The 20,968-nt window shown below is 40.7% G+C and overlaps 1 protein-coding gene across 2 annotated transcripts in view; it reads left to right on the forward strand.

Moving 5' to 3' along the window:
* The window catches only part of SORCS1 (sortilin related VPS10 domain containing receptor 1), a 265,256-nt gene that overhangs the window by 237,122 nt on the left and 7,166 nt on the right, over window positions 1-20,968 (forward strand). For both annotated transcript variants that reach the window (XM_033065652.2, XM_033065653.1), the window contains exons 19-24: window positions 196-382; window positions 4,236-4,369; window positions 6,207-6,330; window positions 7,298-7,410; window positions 9,754-9,885; window positions 19,404-19,503. In XM_033065652.2, coding sequence (XP_032921543.1) covers window positions 196-382; window positions 4,236-4,369; window positions 6,207-6,330; window positions 7,298-7,410; window positions 9,754-9,885; window positions 19,404-19,503 — 790 coding nt within the window. The remainder of the gene's footprint in view (window positions 1-195; window positions 383-4,235; window positions 4,370-6,206; window positions 6,331-7,297; window positions 7,411-9,753; window positions 9,886-19,403; window positions 19,504-20,968) is intronic.

The following is a 20,968-nucleotide window of genomic DNA, read 5'->3' on the forward strand; positions in this document are numbered from 1 at the left end:
TTCCTAGGGAGTGAGGATGTTTAAAGGTAAGGCAAGATGCTGCATCTTACATGGAGGGAGGGACCTTCAGCAGCCGTGGGTGTTTGACAGGTCAGTGCAGGCTGTGCCTCTGGTAACCAGACCTTGTCGCTGTTCTCCACTTGCTGGGTCACCAGCAAATCAGAATCTGTTTCAGTCCTTTCTCTTTCACCACAGGGAGACCTCCAGAGATCCCTCATTCAGGTGGATTTTGGAGATGGCATCGCTGTGTCATACGCCAATCTCAGCTCAACAGAAGATGGGATCAAGCACATCTACCAGAACGTGGGCATCTTCCGAGTGGCCGTGCTGGTGGAAAACAGCCTGGGCTCTGACAGCGCTGTGCTCTACCTGCATGTGACCTGTATGTATGCTCACACCCCTTCTGGCTCTCTGTTAGAATTACTGCTTGTAGCTAGAGGTGACATTTGGAATCTGGCAGCTGGGTCCAGAGTGGTGGGAAATGATGAGTGTTCACCTGTCCTCCTGACAGATTGTGCATTCCAGATGAGAGGAAATGTAGATTCATTAAGGTTGGAAAAGACCTCTAAGATTATCGAATCTAGTCGATAACTTTTGGTTTTTAAACCATGTTTTACCTCTAATTTTGGATAGTCTAATTCGGGACACCTCAAAGGAGTGTCCAGCCCTTTCTGAAATGCACTTTCATTATCAAGCTTACACTTCCAGAACAACAAAGCCACCCTGGAATCTTTAATGACTTTTAAAAGCATTGAATTTTATTTTGTACATGTTTTGCCCTCTAATGAAACACACCCACCTCTGGGATGGAAACCAGTGCATTTCAGTGTTTCTGTTGTCATAGGAACAAAAATCTTTGTATTAAATAATATTGCAAAAAAAAATGTTATCCTCACATTGCTTTTCTGCTATTGTTTTTAACATTTTTATACTTCATATATGTCTGATTTACAACTGAAATATATCCCAAGTTCTTGGATAAAACCAACATTGTATTATTTCATATTTATTCTAGCACATGGTTATGAACCCAAAGGGTCAATCTATTTATCAAAATTTTGTAACATTCCTAATGGATTTTGTTTGGGGCCATAATTTTCCTTATACAGTGGGGGTTTTTTTGTTTGTTATTTATGTTTTCACTGTGTACTTCTGTGCCAGATTAACTGAGAAAAAAGGAAATTACAAAACATGAAGTTATGTTTACAGAAATATTGTTTACCATCTACCAAACTAACTCCACATATTATGTAGATGATTTGGCACATTCCCTAGACTATACCTCTAGTTTTGGGGTTAGTCCACACAGCATGAAAGCAGCTGCCTTTCCAGGGTAGGACAGCAGCTCTTTAATGGAGAACCATTGTGCCAATGGAGGCAGGAGTGTGGGAGAATAGGATTTTTATGAAGGAGGACGAGAGGAGCAGGAGCAAATACCCACCTGAATATTCCCCTTCAAGAACACCTTTGGTTGGCAGGTGTCCAGCCTTCAATCACTCATGGTGTCTTTTTGCTCTGTTTCATTTTCTTGAGACACTGAAGGCTTGTGAACCATTTTGATTGTTTAAGCTGTACAAGAAATGAACAATATTCAGATTTGTTTGTGTGACTTAGCAGCTGATAGTGTACATTTCTGTGGTTTGCATAGGTAATTGCCAGCACAGGATTTAAGCACTGAGTGATCACTGCAGCCAGGCCCAGATTATATGTGCCAGACTCCTGGAGAAGTGACAGCTCTAAGGGATATGTCTCACCTTTCTCTACATGACAAGGATTAGGGACTGCAAAACAGGGTACAAATGAGCATGGTGCAGACTAGCAATAGACGTGCTGAGGACAGGGATGTGCAGTAGGTCCAGCCCCCTGCAGTCTAACACCCTGATCCACAGCAGCTGATAAATCCTGTTGGAATGCTTGCATTGCCACTCAGCCCTCTGCTGAGTATTCTGCTTGGGGTGTTTGAGCTTGGCCTTTGGGGAGCCTTTCAAAAATACCTGTCCTTAAAATAGACAGACACACTGTATTGCAAGGTGCAGGCTGAACATCCAGAGAAGGGCTGTAAACGTGGTTATCCCTGGTTACAGGGTTAATACCTGAGTGTCTGCAGCCAGATCTGTGCCTTCCAGCACCTTCCTTACCTGTGCCCAGCACTCTTCCTGCAGGAAAAAACTGCAGGTGCTGGACCTCGGTGCTTGTGGTCTCAAAGATAAAAGTAAAACCTTCATCCCATGCTCTCCTCATCCTGCTGCAGCCAAGAGCCAGTGCACAGTCGTAGTGCCTTTCATGCAGTTACTGCAGGGATTCAGAAATGCAGGTTGCTGTGAGACAGGAGCATTTTGAGCTGGATAATATAAACTGTTGGACAGTATAAACTGTTGTATGTAAACTGCTTGAGTCAACAGCTGTCCTTAGCTGTCCTGACAGGTCACAATTTTCTCCTGGAAAGTTAGTTATGGATTTGCCTGGATGCTTCAGAATAACATCACCTGTGCAAGTGAGCCTTTTGAGAAGCTTCTCCCTTTCAGTTTTTCAGCTTGTACAGTATTTTTCCCCCGGGAGAATTGAAGACCATAGCCTCCATAGCCCTGCATGAAACTCAGAAATTAATTTTCTTGAATCCTCTTCAAGCTTACCTGAAGAAAGCAGTCTCCTGCCAGGAGGGCCTATCCAGAGTGAGCTATCCCCATCTGCTGGCCAGACAACAGCTCAGCTTTCCAGCCTCCTTGACCCAGCTGTGCTGGGGCAGGCTCAGTCAGAGTTGGGTTGCTTGAGCCCTTCTTTCATCTCCCTTCCTAGCCATTGTATGGGGGAGCTCCAAGGAGGTGCTGGGCACTCTCTGCTGTGCAGGATCGTTTGAGATCTGTTCAGAGCAGTGATGCAGTAATTTTGGAGAGTATCAGACTTTTCATGGGCTCCATCATTACAGTTGTAACTGCATTTAGATGGGGAAATTGTTGTTTTTCAGGTCTTAGGGTCTTGCTGAAAGCAGGAACAGTGTGGTGATGGAAATGGATCTGAGCAGGAGAATGCCATTAAAATCATAAGGGTGAAATTGTGGCATCTCTTGAATTCCAAGAGTGTTGACTGCTGCTTATAAAAGGCAAAATAAGCCATGGTCTCATGTATAACAGGCCTTGGTTAATCTGATCATGGATAGCTCTTATTTGGGCTGCCTCAGTTTGAGCAGTGGCTGTGTCTACAACCCAGAGAAAGATGCATTTCAGTAATAAATCAGGAACACTGGTCCTCATTCTGGCATTGTTTATACAGTCTGATTTGGGAGAGATTTTTTCCTCACTCTGCCTATTGTGTTATACAGGTTGATTTCTCCAGAGTATGTGTTGTTCATTGAGGCTGAAAAGCAAGGTCTAAGTGGTGATTCATGCATGGGGTATATCCTGAAAGATCCTCCCTGAAAATACATAAAATTCTCTAGCAATGCATCTCAACTCCATATGATCAATGCAAGGCTGTGGTTCTCATCACTGGGGAGCTCACAGATAGAAGATGTGTAGATGTGGCCTTAATTTGTTTAAGGAACCCATGTCCTCATGCCACCTGAGGTTTCTTTATTTTTCTTTCCCTGTCACGCAGGACAATTGCTTTGTTCTCTTAGTGAACAGTCAGAACACATTTTAAAAATAATCTATAGAACAAGATTTAACAACAAAGGCCCGTCTGTTTCCAGAAGATGGGAAATGTGTAACCCTGGGCAGAATGTCACTTGTTGAATGAATTATGTTCTGTTTATGCTGAAGAAATAAAAGAGTTTATTGATGAAAAGGAGGGAATATAAGGTAACGTTAAAATGCAGACACACAGTGAATAGCTGCCTTCAGAAAGAGTTTCTGCTGAAGTTCACCAAATCATTGCAGTTTTCAAGCAAAGAGACTTCATGTCTACTGAAGCCCTTTGTCCTGCACATTCTTGTCTTCCCAGTGAAGGCTATATTCACACAACAGGTCTCTGTCCCTATTGTAAAACTCATATAAGCTCCTGACTTTATGACATTCATGCAGTAGAGTCCAAGTTTTTCAGCTCCAGTTACAGGGGTGGCTCCTGTTCTCTGAGAAGCAGATTTAAGCCTTCTTCTCTAGAAATGGTACCAAGCCAAACCTTCTGTCATGTCCCACAGTGATTTAGGGATGACTTTTCTTCCCTAAACCAGTGGCTATGGCAGCCAGGTTGACTTTTCAGATGGAGGGAGGACTCACCTGCTGCTCCTGTTTCTGCAGGCCCCCTGGAACACGTTCACCTGTCTCTGCCCTTTGTCACCACCAAGAACAAGGAGATCAACGCCACAGCAGTGCTGTGGCCAAGCCAAGTGGGAACACTCACTTACGTCTGGTGGTTTGGGAACAACACAGAGGTTTGTATTCCTGATTGACTGAGGTCAAAATAATCCTGGAGGAGCTCTCTGACAGAAAAGAGAGGGAGAGGGATCTGGGAATGCTTCTACGTAGTCACATGTGCAAGACAATTATAAATCAAACCCTGAGATAATATTGGTCCTTGGAGGTACCAGCATGGAAATGTAGCAGTGCCTTGTGTTTGTGGCTTTGACTTAACTGCAGGGTTTATTGCTATTTCATTCAAGTTACCAGTAGCTTTCTTCCTTATTTCCATCCAAGGTGAACATAGTTAACCAAAATATGGAAAAGTTCCTACTATTTTTCTTCACCCTCCTTTCTTCAATACCAAGAAAAAAAAAAAAAAGAAAGAAAGAAAGAAAGAAAGTAGGGGCTTTGAAAGATTTTTTTTTAGGAAAACAACCTTTCAAGCTGTTTTTATATCTGGAGCTGACCTATGCTGAGCCCCAGCACCCTATGCTAAACCACATGTGCAAAAGGACCTTATTATAATGTGCTACAGGTGGATGAAATGGTTCCCAGCACAGCTCCCTGCCCCAGGGCTCTGATCAGATGTGAGAGTATCACCATCACGTTCTGCTGCCTCTGTGCTTGCAGTCTTGGTAAATCTGCACAGACATTAGAACTGTTGTTTCACATATAATTGTGGCTAAAGTACCCAGAAACCCTAATTAGTTTCTGAGGGGAGAGGTTGTCATGGATTTTGTAAAGCCAAGAGGGACCTTCATAATTACCCATGGTTCTCTTCTGTATAATGCAGATTGGAGAGTGTGATCAGTACCTTCTGCTTTATTTAACTCTTTGTGACTAAAGCAGAACCTTTCTGTTGTTGCTTTGCATTAATAATTTTCCTCAGATGATGGAAAATGCACTGCTTCTCCTTCTGACCATCTCCTCCAACTATTTCCCCACAGCTAATTATCCTGAGCTTTGAACTCATGCACTGTGTTTCTAGTCTGAAATTATCTAGTCTGGGATTCAAGCTGTTGGATCTTGTTATGCCTTTTTGTGTAGATTAAAGAACTCTGTGCTATCAGCAATCTTCTCCCCCTAGAGGTACTTACAGGCTGTGATTGTCACCTTTTAACCTTCCCTCTGATCTCCTAAACTCATAAGTGATCAGGGTTGGTCTGATTCTGTTCCCATTGAAGTGTGAGTTTTGCTATAGACTACAATGGCAACAGTTTGACTTAGTACTGGCTGCTTTGAAGATCTCACCCAGAGTTCATTAACAAGTGGAAAGAGAAGTTAAGGCAGAGTCTGCTGGACGACACAACTCATTGGTAAACTGGTTCACAGCTAAAGGGATCTTCAAGCATCAGGACTTACCAAAAACCATCTCTGTACCTAAGGATAATGAGGGACAGCAAATGTGGAATCTTAATTTGGCTGGTTCTGTGGCAACCCCCTTGAGTCACCTTAAATACAGCACTTACACTAGGTTTAGGGAAGGAGGGTGCTACCTGAGCAGTGAGTCTTTCAGGCCTTTGTATCAGGATCTGGGTCTCTCTGGGGAGTGAGCAAAGGTGAGCATTTTACATGGGATCCAGAGCAACCAACATGCTAAGGGGAAAGGAAGCACTGGAATATTAAAACATACTTCCTTTGGAAATTATAGGTACCTTACTCTGAGCTTCAGGAGGATATCCCTGTCTGGGATTTGTGTGCCCTCTCTAGGAAATTAGCTGCCAAGTCACAGGGCTCCTCCTGAGTCTGAAATTTCTGATCTGGAACTAACTCCCCAAACCATCCCAATAGGTTAGAGAGCCAAACTCATTTTTGCTTTTCCTTTCCAGCCAAATTAACTGGATTTTTCCTTTTATGATGCATTTGCAGCCACTGATCACATTGGAAGGGAGCATCACATTCACATTTTCTGTGGAAGGGATGAACACCATCACTGTTCAGGTCTCAGCAGGAAACACCATTCTTCAGGACACAAAGACTATTGCAGTGTATGGTGAGTTCTTCCCCTTTTATTTCACACAGGATTCTCCATAGTCAACATTTAGAGAGCCAGGTTAGCTGGCAGCAATAAGAGGTCTTTATTCCAGCATGCTTTGAGTGAGATTATAAATTGAATTGCAGTGTTACCAGTCCAGCATAATATCTCTGAAGGCCACTGACTGACATTAGTGCAGACTGACATGATTGCAGAACATTGATCTCCTTTCCAGAGCCCTCTGCATGTGCTCCATCACTCTTTGATCAACCTACATGATTGTCAAAATGTTAGCTTGTTTTGTAAGCTGGTTTTCCCCCTTCTTGGCCAGCAGAGGCCTCTTAACTCACACAAAAGCTGCTCAGCTTGAAAGATAAATCAATGCTGTGTGCTGCAGTTCTGCACAGAAAGCTGTACTGATTTGACATTGTTCTCATGCATCACCAGCAGTTAGGGCACACAAATACCATGTAGTGTAGATGGAGCCTAAAACCCCCTGGGAATCCCAGTTTTAGCTGATAGTGATCAGTGTGGGCACCTCTGTTAACAGCAACAGAGATTAGGTCCATTTTCCAAGGCTAGTCCTCTCCCCACATTTATCCCTGTTCCCTTCCAGTTAAGATCTCTAGGGTTTGGGGCACATCTATGAGAGTCCAGTCACAGCTTCCTACACAGGGTGTGCCTGCTCCAGAAGTCCAATTGAAGGTAACATTTCATTTACATTCCCAGCACAGCCCCCTTTGCAGTGCTGTTCATCCACCCAAGTAAGGACTGATCGCCTTGTCCAGTTCCAGCACACTCCAGTGATGAATCTCCCTGATCTCCACATCTCTCAGTGCACTGCTGGATTCCCTCACAGTCTGTGCACCATCTGCAAACTGATGAAGCAAAACATGAGCTGCACCAGGTTTCACAAGGTTCTGACCCCTCATTTGGCATTAAGGCATTTCAGGCTTTACTCATCACTCTGTCATTGTGTCTGCAGAGAAATTTCAGTCCCTGAGGTTATCATTCTCTCCAAACCTTGATGACTACAACCCAGATATCCCAGAGTGGAGAAGGGACATCAGCAGAGTAGTCAAGAGAGCTCTGGTGGAGGTAAGCTGTGTGCATAACCTGTTGCAAGGGTTCTGGTCCTGATTTGTTCCTTCCTTAGGACTGGATCAGCTGTTCTCTCAAGGTGTCTCTTTGTTTCCACCACCCAGAAATAGAGAATTGATAGTGTTTGAGGCCAGCATCCTAAATTTTAGACAGCTGTGATGATCTCATCCTATGACAATCTGGTGCCCAGAGTCAGCCTTCAGTGTAAAGCAATGCTGTTCTAATGGAATTGCAAATATGCTGTAGAAAACTTTTGAGACAAAAAAATTAAACAATTTTTACTATGCAGAAGAACAGCAAGTACTTTAAGTCCTTCATACAGAATGAGGCTCACTGGGCAGGATTGGATGCTGGTCTTCCCATCAACACTGTAGAGAAGTTCTGAAATTCCTTCTTTAACTGAGGAACAGAATGTCACAAAAATATTCTAGTGTAGCTGAAGATTTGGATTTGAAATGGAAGAGGTAAGAAGAGCTAGAAGAGATGGCTGGGGTTTCCCAGCTCAGTAGAAAAATAGTGGAAGTAATTGTTTGAAATAGTGTTGCTGCTTTTTAAAAAATAAAGATATTCAGATTTTGAAAGGACAAAAGACTTGTCAGTGTTATTAGCAAGTTTAAGTGTTATTTGTGACATCATCTGTGCAAAAAATCTAGAAAAACTGTACTAATCAGGTACACAAACTTGTCTGGATTGTTTCTGAGGTTTTTTTTCTCATATTTTGTTAAAAGACAGGAGGAAAGGGGAAAAAAAAGCATTTTTTTGAGCTTGATCTTCTGACATGTTTATGTCTGTATCAAGTATTCAAGGATCCATTTATCTTCAGGATGAATTTTCAGCATATAAACATCTCAATAAAGCAAAACCAAACCATAAAAAAGGAAGAATTGTAAAACCACAGTACCAAGGCTGCATTGCAAAAGCAGAGCAGTGAAAATACAAAGTCTTTTTTGTTATTTGATTAAAAAAATAAAAATTGATAGCTAATTATCCATCTTTATATAGCTAAATGATTCACCTTAAACAAGCCTTTCTGTGAAGTTCCTGTAAAAATTAAAGATAAACTCAGAAGATTTCTACAGCAATTAAGTAAAAGGTATAAAAATGAGTCAAATAACTAAATAATTCAATAGGAAATTATAGCTGTGCTATAGAATTTTTATGAACTTTTATTAAAGTATTATATTCTTATTACAGAATATCATCAGACTTGGATAAAATTCTGCATACAAAATTATAGTTCTCTACTAAAATCTGATCTTCACTCTGAGGAGGGATAATTTCATATTATCACAAAATATCCTATTTCTTGTTTTGATCATAATTATTTGCTTGCATCATTGATTTTATGACTACTGTCTCTCACTTTTGAAAAAAAAAAAAAATTGTTCCCAGCCTCTGAAAATGGAGGCAATACTGTGTCTTTCTTGACACCTTAAAGCAACCTGTCAGGCAAGCACAAATAATGCAAGCCCTGAGTTCACAGAATACTCATAAAGAATATAAGAGACCTTTATATATTTATAACGGTTTTTCTCTAAATCCCCATTACAAACCAAAGCAAAATAATAAAAGGAACAAAGACACATGCTTTTCATTGATGTGTTGGAGGGGACTCCGCAGGGTTTTCCCCACACTGTCAGCAGCCACACATGGGTTATCCACAGGACAAGCTCAGGAAATTGTGATTTATGATCAGTTTTGCTGACCCTTTGTCCTGCATCCAGCATTTCCTCCACTGAGCACCTCCTCAGTTTGCTCCTGAACTACCAGGGAGAAGAATTCCTGAGATTTAGCTCCAGTTAATGTCTGAGAGGCTTCCGAGTCCTTACTGCAAGGGAATCTCTGGTGCATCTGTGATCTGTCCTTGTATCTGAAAACACTTTTTTTCCACCACTTTAAGAGTGACCAACTAAATTCAGCACTTGAGGACTTCAGGTTAAATCAAAACCTTGAGATTTAAGTGCCTTTGGTGAATAATTCACACCAGAAAGGCAATGGAGGAAGATTCATCAAATTATGCTTCTCCTTCCTTTGGCTAACAAAACTTCCTGAGGGCCAAACTAGGTCCTTTTCTGCACTCCACAATCTGATTGTGCAGCATCAGCTGAAACACAAGACTGGAGATGTCCCTGGCAGTAATGCCTGTAGGGTACTTTTGTTCTGAATTTTGTCTAACGTGTGAAAACTAGGAGTATTAAAGTCCTAACTTAAAAATTTCATCCAACAAGACGTACAAGAGACACCCTACAGGGTGAGAGTAACTGTGATGCCTAATGAAAAAGCTCTCAGCATTCAGTGCCATCACACTGTTTCTGTCTCCATTTTTTGTCTGTGTATCAGGCTACAGGTATTTCCAGCAAGCATGTTCTGGTTGCAGTGCTCCCTGGCCTGCCCACCTCTGCTGAACTCTTCATTTTACCATATCAAGATGCCACAGGAGAAAAAAAAAGAACAGCAGCAAACCTAGAGCAGGTATTGTGTCCATTACTTGGAGAAGTGTACATTTATGCATTTCTGTGTGTGTGTATATACATGAGATACATATCTCTATGTATATGGGATTTGTGTATGGTTAGAACTATAATTGTGGTAGGAATGCATCTGATTAACATCTGCTTCAATGATCTGTTACAGGTTACATCCTCTTTAGGGTTTGGTTTTTTTTTTTATGTTTCTGGTTTTTTGGAGGTTGGTTGGTTGGTTGGTATTGGGCAGTTTTTTTGTTCCTTTTATTTTCTCCCCAGCATTGGAAACAGGCTTTGGAGCTGTCTTTAGGAGCTCAGATGCCCATTTGTGTTCCCTTAGAAGCCCTGTTTAATTCATGGAAGCTGAAAGAAAGAAGGAAGGGTTTAGGGAATGATTCCTGCTAAGAGGAACTGTGGAGTTACTTCATGAAGCAAAGTTTATGACACAGTTAAGAGTCTAGAAAGCAGGGGAGGGCAGAGCTGGGTGGTAAAGCTGGGCAGTTCAGAACTTCTTTAGTTTAAGGCACAGGATGGGATTGGACAATCTGCCTGCCTTCCTCATGGTGCTGGAAGTGGGGCTGAGCCACTGTGGATTGTTTTCTCTGTGAACAGCTGAAATAGGTTTTGATGGCTGAAGGACTCTGTCTCTCTGCAGACCCAAAAGTCCTACCAACCAGATGGGCCTAGCAGGATTGTAATTGAGAGATAAAACTCTGTGCTGGGCAAAAATCCTGAAATGTCATAGAATTATAGAATTGTTAAGAAAATACCTCTAATGCCATTGAGTTCAGTTGATAACCTAACACTAAAATATGTCCTCTTGTCCCAGAGCTCCTTTGCTGTCTCTCAGCTCATTAGTTCAGATTCCAGGGGCAAAGACAACTTTGGCCCTGAGGGAAGCACCACTGTGCCTCTGCCTCTCCATACTCCATGTCCTTGTCTCAAGCCATGTTAACTTAGCTGTGAGCCTCCAAGTCACCCATATTCTTAAGCTTTCCCTTGCTCAGCATTCCTAGCTGTCATCTTTTCTTTTGACAAATTACTTTCTTCTTCAATTTTCGCCACCCATGTAATAAACAAAAAAAAATGGAGATTTACCTCTCTGCAAAATCTTTCCTTCCTTTTCTCCTTCATTTCCCCTTCTCTTTGCTTCCTTCACAAATTGGCAAGGAAGCCAGTCCATAAACTTTCAAATTTACATCTGACCCAGCTCCCTTCTGGCACTCAGCAGCTTACTCTTTCTCCCTCTTTTTATGCCTTTCTTTTTCTCTCCCGTAAAGGCAGAGTCTTTGTGGCTGTGGCGAAAAGAAGTCTTGGCAGGGCTCTCATGGCCCATTTCATGGAAAAGAAGAAATGTCATTTTCATTGTGACTCCATCAACATCTGGCATCCTGCAGGGTCCAAATGGTGGCCTTTGGAGGAGAGATAAATTATTTGCCATTTGCAGTCAGCTCTTTCCTATGGAAAAAAAACCAGGATGGTCAGAATGTTGTTGTTTTTTTCTAGTCTGTGGGTGCTGCATTTCCATTCCTAGTGACTCTAGTAGAAAATGGTGGGGCTTTCAGTGAGAACTGCCCAAGGGACACAAAAGGTGTCCCTGCCCTCTGCTCTGCAGCATATTCTGATACTGCTCCTGTTTTGTTTTCTGTTTTGCCTGTGATCCTCCACTATGCCTTGCCCAAAGTGTTTCAGAGCCCAATCCACAGCCTCTCCCCGTGCTTGAAGTTGCTGGGATGAGTATTGGGAGCAGATGTTTTAATGACTACAGCTTAAGTTGTTTCTGAGGTAATTCTGATGTAGAGTGCTCTTTTCTGCTAGGAATAGAAGTCTGTTTTGTGCTCATGGGCAAGGAAATAGATTATTCAATAGCTTATGCAAAGGCACGTATGTGAGTTTGTCAGTTTGCAGGTGCACACCCAAAGGAGTTACAGTTCTGAATCATTTTTTCTAATTTAGAAGAGAAACTTCCAAGTATACAGGGAATAAAATGGGCATAATTTACACAAGCACTGCAATGGAATAAGGTACCTTAAGGAATCACTTCATTACAGAGATTTCTTTCTTCATCACCTGAGCTAGACCACTGTTCTGCCATGGGTAACCATGAGGGGTGGATGTGGTTTCATGGACTTTCACATTTACCAGTAAATCTCATTCATATTTAATAACCAAGGAAGGCTTACATTTTGCTGTTTCCCGTTGAGGTGGATTAAGCTGTTCTGTTTTTATCTGATACATACTCATTTGGCTTTTTAAACACACTTTTAGGTCTTTCTGTCCAGCCACTCATCTCTAGGTACATCATTCCCATTGACTTCAGAGGCACTTAGATGCCCGCTGTCCCTTGAAAATCGAGGGCTTGGTTTCCCATTTATCAAAGTCAATAATACTCCTCTGTGCCACACATGTTTTATGAGTCTCAACACAGCAGCCAGCAGTAGTGGGACTGCAGTAGTGCCCCACTTGACAAATGGACATTTCCATGCAGTTTTCCATGAGGGCAGTGCATTTGTGTCTCATGCTCTCTTTGAGACTGTGGTTGGTTGGTAAATGTCACTTTCTTGATGTATCATTCTCATACAATTGTTCCAAATTATTTTTTTTATGTATACATAGAATCAATTGTTGTCATATCTGTTTGCATTTAGAAATGTGAACCCTGTGTTCCTAATATTTTCCATTGGAGACTAAAGTGCCTTTAAAAAGTTTGACATTTAGCTACTGACAGCTAAAAAATACAACTACATGTGAGTCTGGGGAATTTTCCTCAATGTGCAACATAGGGCAACTCTACCTAATATATAAATACATAAATACAAAAAGCGTGCTTGATCCACTCCACTTTCTGTAGTCAGTGCAAAGTTATTCTGTACAGTTTTCTAAAAATCAAAAATCAAAAGGCCTTTTCATCCTGTAGAATCCCAAAACACATGCAAAATCTTGTATTTATGACAGGAATATTGTGTTGTGGCTTTCCTTTTTTTGTTTGTTTGTTTCTTATTTTTTTGTTTTTTGGTTTTTTTTAGTTTTTTTCATTTGATTGCTCTGCTTCGTTTAACAGTAGCTGAGGACAGGCTACCACCCTGTTTAAAAATGTAGAAATAACTGGCAGTTGTCAAACACTGGTCCTTGACTTGCATGCTCTGACTGCAACAACACTGAAATAGCCCAGATCTTGCAAAAACAGCCACACAGAGCTGCCACTGGCCACTTGGGCTGGAATGCAGTTGGTACACTATCTGCATGGATGGGCTTGGTGAATTTGATGGTTACAGAATTCAGATCTGCTACTTCAAAAGCACAAAATTCTTTCTCTTCAGTGAAAGGCAAATGTCTAATAGTAGCATTTCAAGAAATTGAGTCATTTTTAGCAAAAATCCAGTTCAAAATGAATGCTTGGTAGGAAATATTCTACTTAAAATTCAGTAGAGGGCAGTTGCAATTACGCTATTTATTTCAGTGTATATTTTTACTCAATAGGAGGATTCTGAGGTTTTATCTTTTTATTTATGCATTTCACAAATTATCTTTTCATGTTGTTTGCTAGTGGGGGTTTTTTGTCAAACATTACAAATGCATTTTCTTTTAGTCAAATGAAATGTAAGCAGAAGGTATGTGAGAATTCTGAAGTGATATTTTCATATCAAGTAAAGGTTTCAGTGTTCTCCTGAATTTCTCTTTAGTTCTCCATTGGGGTGCTTTTAACTGACCTATTCAAAATTACTGTAAAAGAATACAAAACAGGGGTAGGAGCAGATATTAATGGCATTTTAGGCCATTAATCTTTTCTCTGAGAAGAGCTTTCAGCAACATAGCAGGATGGAGACTTTAAAAATGGTAACATCAGCTGGTTGGTAGCCAACTGTACTCAGTGTGTTGCAGCTGTGGCCAGTGTCTGTATCCAGCCAAAGAGATGGGAAATGACATGGATGACTGAATATCAAATGGACAGTGATGAACTGCAGAGATTAAACACCTCTTGTGAATTTAAAACCATTGAGAGTGGCATTCAGGAGGCCTGCAAGCATATACCTCCTGGGATTTTTTCCTTAAAGCAGATTCAGTTTTACAGCTGCTTCTTTGTAGCTGATGGAACTTCTATCTTACTGTATAGTTTGGGGTTTTCTTTCACCCACCCTCCTAAGCTTAGTGTTTCAGTGTCTTTGCCTTCAGTACTTTCCTTTTCTCTTATGTATTTCAGGTGTGCCCATCACCAAAATATCTTTAGCAACAAGATCATGACAGTGAACGCCTTCAAACTTAGAGAAAATTGTGCCAATCAGTCCTGGAAATCAAATTCCAGGAAGAGGTTGATATATGTGGTAAATCATATAATGTTTTCTAGGAGAGATTTTTTTTAACATGAGTGCCTTTGAATGAAGATCACTGGTGCTTAGGGGAGGTTGGGCCAGTATTAAGAAGTAAAGGCAGATGAGGAGAGGTTGGAATAATGCAAACCAAAATGCCTTGTACCAGGGGCTTTTGTTCCTTACCCAGCTTTTCTTAATAGCTGCTTGTGTGCTGTAGGAGAGGCTGTGTAAATCTCTTGTCATAATACCTTTGAGTTCACTCCTACCCTGTGACTACCAGCCCTCTCTCCCTCATCTTTTGCTCAGTGTACAGAGCAGCCCTTGATTCTCAAGACTGTTTTTGGTTGCCTTTGTTCATCAAAAGTGGATCCTGGCTTTTATGTCCAGGTTCTCTCTGGGTTGATATCTGCTGTTCCATTCTTGTCCCAGAGTAACCACAGGAATATCCTCTGCCTCGTGCTCTCAGTGTCCCTGGGTACTCCCAGCAGCTTGAATTTAGCATCTTTCATTAAAGATCTGAGGAAATTCCTGCTGGAGCCAGAAGTCAGTGCCTGTGCTCTTTTCAGTGCTAAGGCAAGCAAGCTTTAGAGGCCCCATGTGAAGTGTCCAAGGTTATCCAGGGCAAGTGGCACAGTTTAAAGTATTCCACATTGGCCCTGGCTCCTGCTTCACTTTCCCAGTGTTGGTTCAAGTTTCTTCCTACTAAATCAATGTGCATAATTCTTCCCTTAGTTGTTTATTGATTTGCTCAATGAATTGAAGTGTAGCACTCATTAGTTGAGATCTTTACACAGTATCTATAAAATTATCAAGATTCTTAGCTAGTGCATACTGGCACAGTTGAATCACATTCAATTAGTCTAAAATAATTTACATCAGGGGTTTCAAAAGTCAATAAAGGTATGGGAAAATGCCCTTCTCAGTGATAATTCTACTTCTTGGTTCACATGGTTCTTTTACAGTCCTAAATCTGACAAAATGCTAAAAGAAGCCAAATTAATTTTTGTTTTGTTCCATTTTTAAATTGGAATATCTTTTTTTTCATTCACAAATTGTCTGTTATTATTATTCATTATGTGTCCTTTGATGAAAAATGATACATGAAGAATAGTTCCTATTACTGAATTATTTTTGCACATCATGCTTAATTCTGCAAATGAAGCAGATAAAGTCAATGAGGCTCAGTTAAGGACCAAAACTAATTCTGAAAGCTAATTATTTTCACAAGAGAGACTCTTGAAGACTATAAATTAAGAGGTTGCTATTCTAAGAAGTTTTGTCTTCAGCTAAGTTAGTTGCATCTCCGGGAGGGAGAGATGAAGAGGGGGAGGCATGAGGCCAACCTGTTCCCCAGATGGAGGTCTGGCTGTTCACCTGGAGTCTCATTGCTATTTTTGAAACAAGTCAGAATACTTTGATGTTTCCTTTTCTGCTTTTTTAACCAGGATGTATCCATGGTATCACTTAGAGTGAGTGCAGAAATAAAGGGAAGCACAAACCACAAAATGTTTACCATCAAAACCTTTTTATTACCTCAACTGAGATCAGCCTTTGTGTGGAAATTTAATTCAGAGACACTTTATTAACACTGTAAACGAGTCAAGTCAGAAGCACTCCTAGATTAAAGTCTGATAGCTGAGCTAGAAATAGGCTTGAGAGAGTAAGAAAGGCAGAGGGGTGTGTCCTCCAATCTCAGAGGAAATGTCCTGACACCTTTCAGTGCACAGGTCCCCTTGGGACCATGTGAGGACCACAAACATTGCCAGCTTTGGAGAGCAGGGTCTAATCCTGATGTGAATTTGCCCCTGAGGTTTATATAAGCTGCTCACTGATCTCAAATGCTGCCTTTTGTAAGCTATTGTGCATGGTTTCTATTTCAGATAATTTTTAGGAGTACAGAAATGCATTTTCACTCTGTTTTGAAGAGAATCTTGTTTTCCACACAAAGAAAAGTGAAAATATTGTACCAAGCAAGCAAACATTTTAAAAACACATCTGAATGCATCTGTTCTTCCCTTGGACGTGTGTGTCAGGAATCTCATGAGCTGCCTGAGGAAGGCAAATGTCTGATTCTCACTAGAACTTTTCAAGATCTTAGGCTGTTACTCACTTTTTTCACTTGTTCAGCTTCCATAAAGACCAAGGTTAAAAAAAAAATTAATAATAAGCTGTACACAAAAAGCCACTGGGAGAACATATAATTAATCGAGCCAAGGAAATATGCTTTGTACTCTGGGCAGAATGGAGAGTGCTGCTGCCGGTTTTGACACTTTGTGTGTAGTCCTGGAACTGTTTCCAGCCTCTGCTGAGACACTGATGGTCTCAGGCAGAAATTATTTTAGTCTGAGATGAATTTGTTCAGGATGTTATACAATGAAGTCCTCATTCGTAATCAAGTAACAAAGCAATACAATAATAATAAATTTCAGTCATGGCTCTTTCTGTCTTTCTTCCTTTTCCTAGCTACTTCAGCCTTACTGCCTCTCTCCTGTTTTTCCTTTCCATTGGCCCTCCAGAGAGGAATACCTGTTGACTTTTCTCTCACACACCTTGCCTGGCAGCCCCAGCACCCCCCAGCTGCTGTTTTGCCACAGGAGCCTGCAGGCAGACCAGGGGACATCCCACTGTCCCTTCAAGTCACAACCAAATCTCTTGTATCTTCTCATGCTTTCTCCAGATTCTCCCATTCTTCCATTTCTTGCCCAAATCCTTGAGGAAGCCATTCTCCAGCACTACATAGCAACCTTTGCTAGCTGCAGACTCAGTTACATATCACAGTAAGCATCTGCTTGTAGAGAAGGCATCATGCATGTTCTTACCTCTGCTCTTTCCCTGACATTTTGTGCAGCTATCACAATGTCCTGAAGAGGAATAACACACAATGTGGTTGTCTCCTTCCTTTAGTTTTCTGTCTTGTATTTGGGGTTTTTTGGTGGGGTTTTTTTGTTGTTTTTTTTTAGTTGGTTGGCTAGGGTTTTGTTTTGTTGTTGTTGTTTTGTTTTGTTTTGTTTTGTTTTTTCCAGAGGCTCAGCTGCCCCAGCACCATCAGGATCTCAGAGCAGAAAGGAAAGTTCCTGCAAGGAAAATTCCTGCAGGGTTATGGAGGAGAGCTGTGAGGTTTTTTGTAGGACTGGATACAGCCAGGATGATACTTTTCCCATGAGTTCCATGAGCCATTAATGTACCTGGTTTTCAGCATACCAATCTGCATCTGTTGCTCTAGTTTTAGAGATGAAAAACTTTTTATAGTTGTCAATCTTGGTTATTAATATGCTCAAATCCTTAAAGAGGGCTATAATTTGCTTCCCAGGCATTCTTCATGTACTGCACATCTTTGTGTCACCATCCCTGCTGCTCTGAGCTCAACAGATGGCTCTTTGAATGCAGGTGGTATTTTTTCTTGCTATTGGAAGAAATATATTTACTGCTCATTCTGGCACCCATGAAATAAATTGTAACTTTAAAGAGATATATTGAAAAATATAAATAAAATGCCTGTAAGAGTTATTGCCAAATTGATATTGGACCGAAGGCACCTATTCAAGTGATCAGCAGCCAGAAATGAAGTGTATGAGCCAAGAGTATTGAAAGAACCATTAAGAATGTAAAAAAAAAAAAAAAAAAAAAGCAGATAAATCTCATACTGTGATGAATGATAGCCAAGGAACATCTAATCATATCTGGGTAGAATTTACTGAAATAGCTCAACCAGACAAAAATGAAGAACATGAAAAAGATGGTGTAAAAATTATTGGAATGTTCTTTTTTTTCTGACAATTTTTCATTAATCTTCAAGAAGGAATAAGGATTTATTTAAAACAAATTGAATTAAGTAATGAGCACTAGAATACTATTCCACTTGATCCTGATTTTATGGCTATAAAAACACATTCCCACCAAGCGCATTTTAAGGGTTATGGGGGATGTTGTTTTTCCAGTTTTTCAACCACCTTGCCCTAATAAACCAACCTGGAGAACTGTGGCTGTTGAATTGGAAAATTGATCTCTGTTTTAAGAAAATGTGAAATTCATGAAACGTGAGGCAAATGAACATACAAAAGACACACAACAAACTGTCAACACCATGTCTGTAGGTTTCCATTCCTTGCTTAATCTATCTAGATTTTTTTTGTTTTTAATGGCAGCATGTCTGGAACTTCTCGCATGTCATGAAGTGTGATGTGATGTGGAAAAAGTGGATCTGTGCATATTGCAACAAACTGACTTAAAAAAGAGGCATGTTTGCCAACAGAGTGACCAAAGTTTGGCTCCTTTACTGTACAAATACAGATTTCATGGGGTCCTAGCTCAGAAAATGCTCATCTTTTCTGTTGTGTCCTTAAAGGAGGAGTAATCTGCTTCATTTCTGCTAGGGCTCTGTTGATGTTGTCAGTTATGGAAAAATAATCTGGTGGTCTGAAAGCTCTGTGGAATATCTCCTCCATGAAAGAGAGTGGGTTACGCATATAACCCATAAGAAGAGATAGAACATGCATTTTGTTTAAGCCACATTCTGTAGTCAGTAAACACTTCCAGATTCAAGCTGGTTCTGGTACATATTTAAGGATTAGGGAGCAGCTGTCTTGAATCTCAGAGCTGGATGAAATGAAATTTGCTTTTAGAACTGGAAAATTAACTGCCAGCTGTGGCATGGATCTAAACCCTTCATTTTTATTCAGGTATATCTCATGTTATGAACATCCTCTAAGAGCGTGGAACTGGCCTCTCAACAAGCAAGAAGTTATTCATTAGGAGCAAGTGCTCATTAACAATTGAAATGTTCCTTTTCCCTTGAACAGTAAATGATTTCACTGGCCAGTGCTGCTGCTGCCTGGTCCTGTGCCCGCTTTTCCATGTGGGTGGAATGTTCCTGTGGGGCTCAACTCCCTTCTGCTGCTGGGCTGCTCCCACAGAGGTGTGACAGGGCACCTCGTTTCTCAGTCAGTGCTGACCATACACAACCACTCTGTCCAAAATCCTGCATCCTTCAATCTGTGCTTGGAAAGTCTCCAAAATTTTTGCTTTGCCCGCAGCTCTATTTCCTACCCACCTACTGGTAATCTAAACCAATGATCAAGAAGCAAATTCATTTCTTTTCTTTCTCTATCTTTTTTTTTTTTCGGTTGGTTGGTTTGTTTGGGTTTTTTTCTGTGTGTTTGTTTGTTTGTTTATTTGTTGTTTTTTTGTTGGTTGGTTGGATTTTTTTCCTTCCCAGATTTCAGAAACGCTGATCCAGAAACTGAATCAAAACCTGGTCCATTTTGAGTTGAAGCCAGGAGTTCGAATCCTTGTCCATGCTGCCCATTTAACAGCAGGTGAGTATCCTCTCTCTGTAGCTCTGTAGCACAGCAAGCAGTGTATCAATGGTAGTGGTGTGCTATCAACTGTATTTTAAGCATTTCTTATTTTTATATCACAATAACAACACAGTGTATGAGCAGACATTAAAGTGTCTGCTCTACCTCACCTTTCTATATCATGCCAAAAAGATGTAGTGGCGTTTGCATTTACAGCTAAAGCTGTAACATTGCATTACAGTCCTTTTGTTTGCTTAGGTGCAAGAATTTACTGGTTTTTTGGAAACGTGGTATAAGTAGCAGTAGAAGTGTGTATTTCTTGGTTATCTCTGAAATATTCAACAGCTAAGCAGCACCATGGCATTTTTGTCCTGTGCATTTCACAGTGCAAAAGTTGCCTGCTAGCCTTGGATATGTTCAGATACTCTAGAGTCAACAAGCATTCAAAGCAACTAAACACTGTTCAGCAGTCTGAAAGACTAGAATCAATATAGATATGCACAAAAGAAAATAAGATATGTATAAAAATAAGATCAGGCTTTGGACTTTAACTAATTCTATCTCAAAATAAGTAATCTCCAAAGTCCTGATATTTAATTACATATGTCACTGTCTATTCTGCATGCTAAAACCTCATTTCAAAGCACAGGTCCTACATTACAAGAGATGGGACAAACCAATCCACCCTCTTAGGAGCTCATTTTCCCCAGGCACTGCTGATAATTCTGATCAGTTGGTATCAGCTTCTTTTGATAACTTGCAAACTTAAACCCTCAGTTCATTTGTACCAGCAAGCTGCTCTCCAAAAAGCTTTTTGTGGTAGAAATGGATCTGCCCACCCAGATGTCAGTCTACGTGCTGCCTTGTAAGCAGTAAGAAAAAGGAGACTGTTAAGGAAGGGTGCAATGTGACTGCATTTTAATCCCCCCAAAAGAAAGGCCTGGGGTTTCCAATGTTTAATTTTTCCTAAGCAGAGCTTTCTCATATCTGTCCTGGGAATATTGCTGCATGTTTCTGCTTTCTATTAGCTGTGGAACAGATGACCAGATGCTTATTTTTAGACAAGTTAGAACCACGAGCATATAATGTCAGCTTCAAAAATTGAGTTACAGGCAACTGTTCACAATTTTTTTCCAAAAATGCACGTTTTTATTTGTATTACACAAACACCAGGAAGGAGTACTTTTTGTCCATAGCAGGTGCAAACATTCGTTTTTTTCTGCAAGGTAGGCTTTGCTGTAGTCTCTCAAAGCCACCAGTGAGTGATTGCTGTAACTGGGCTCACAGTGTCCCATAGGAACCTTATAGGATTTTGTCTCTTGCAGAAACAGGATTCAGTAAGAATGCAAAATGAGCTTGGGTGGCCAAAGTATGTATTAAAAACCCAGACAACAGCCACTGTGAGATCTTTGAGGAATTGTGTCTCCTTAACAAGCTGCAGAGGTCATGTTCTCTGTCTAAGTAAAAGACCCAATTTCACAAT

Source organism: Catharus ustulatus, chromosome 8 (assembly GCF_009819885.2).
Source record: "Catharus ustulatus isolate bCatUst1 chromosome 8, bCatUst1.pri.v2, whole genome shotgun sequence".
In the NCBI taxonomy this organism is placed as follows: Eukaryota; Metazoa; Chordata; class Aves; order Passeriformes; family Turdidae; genus Catharus; species Catharus ustulatus.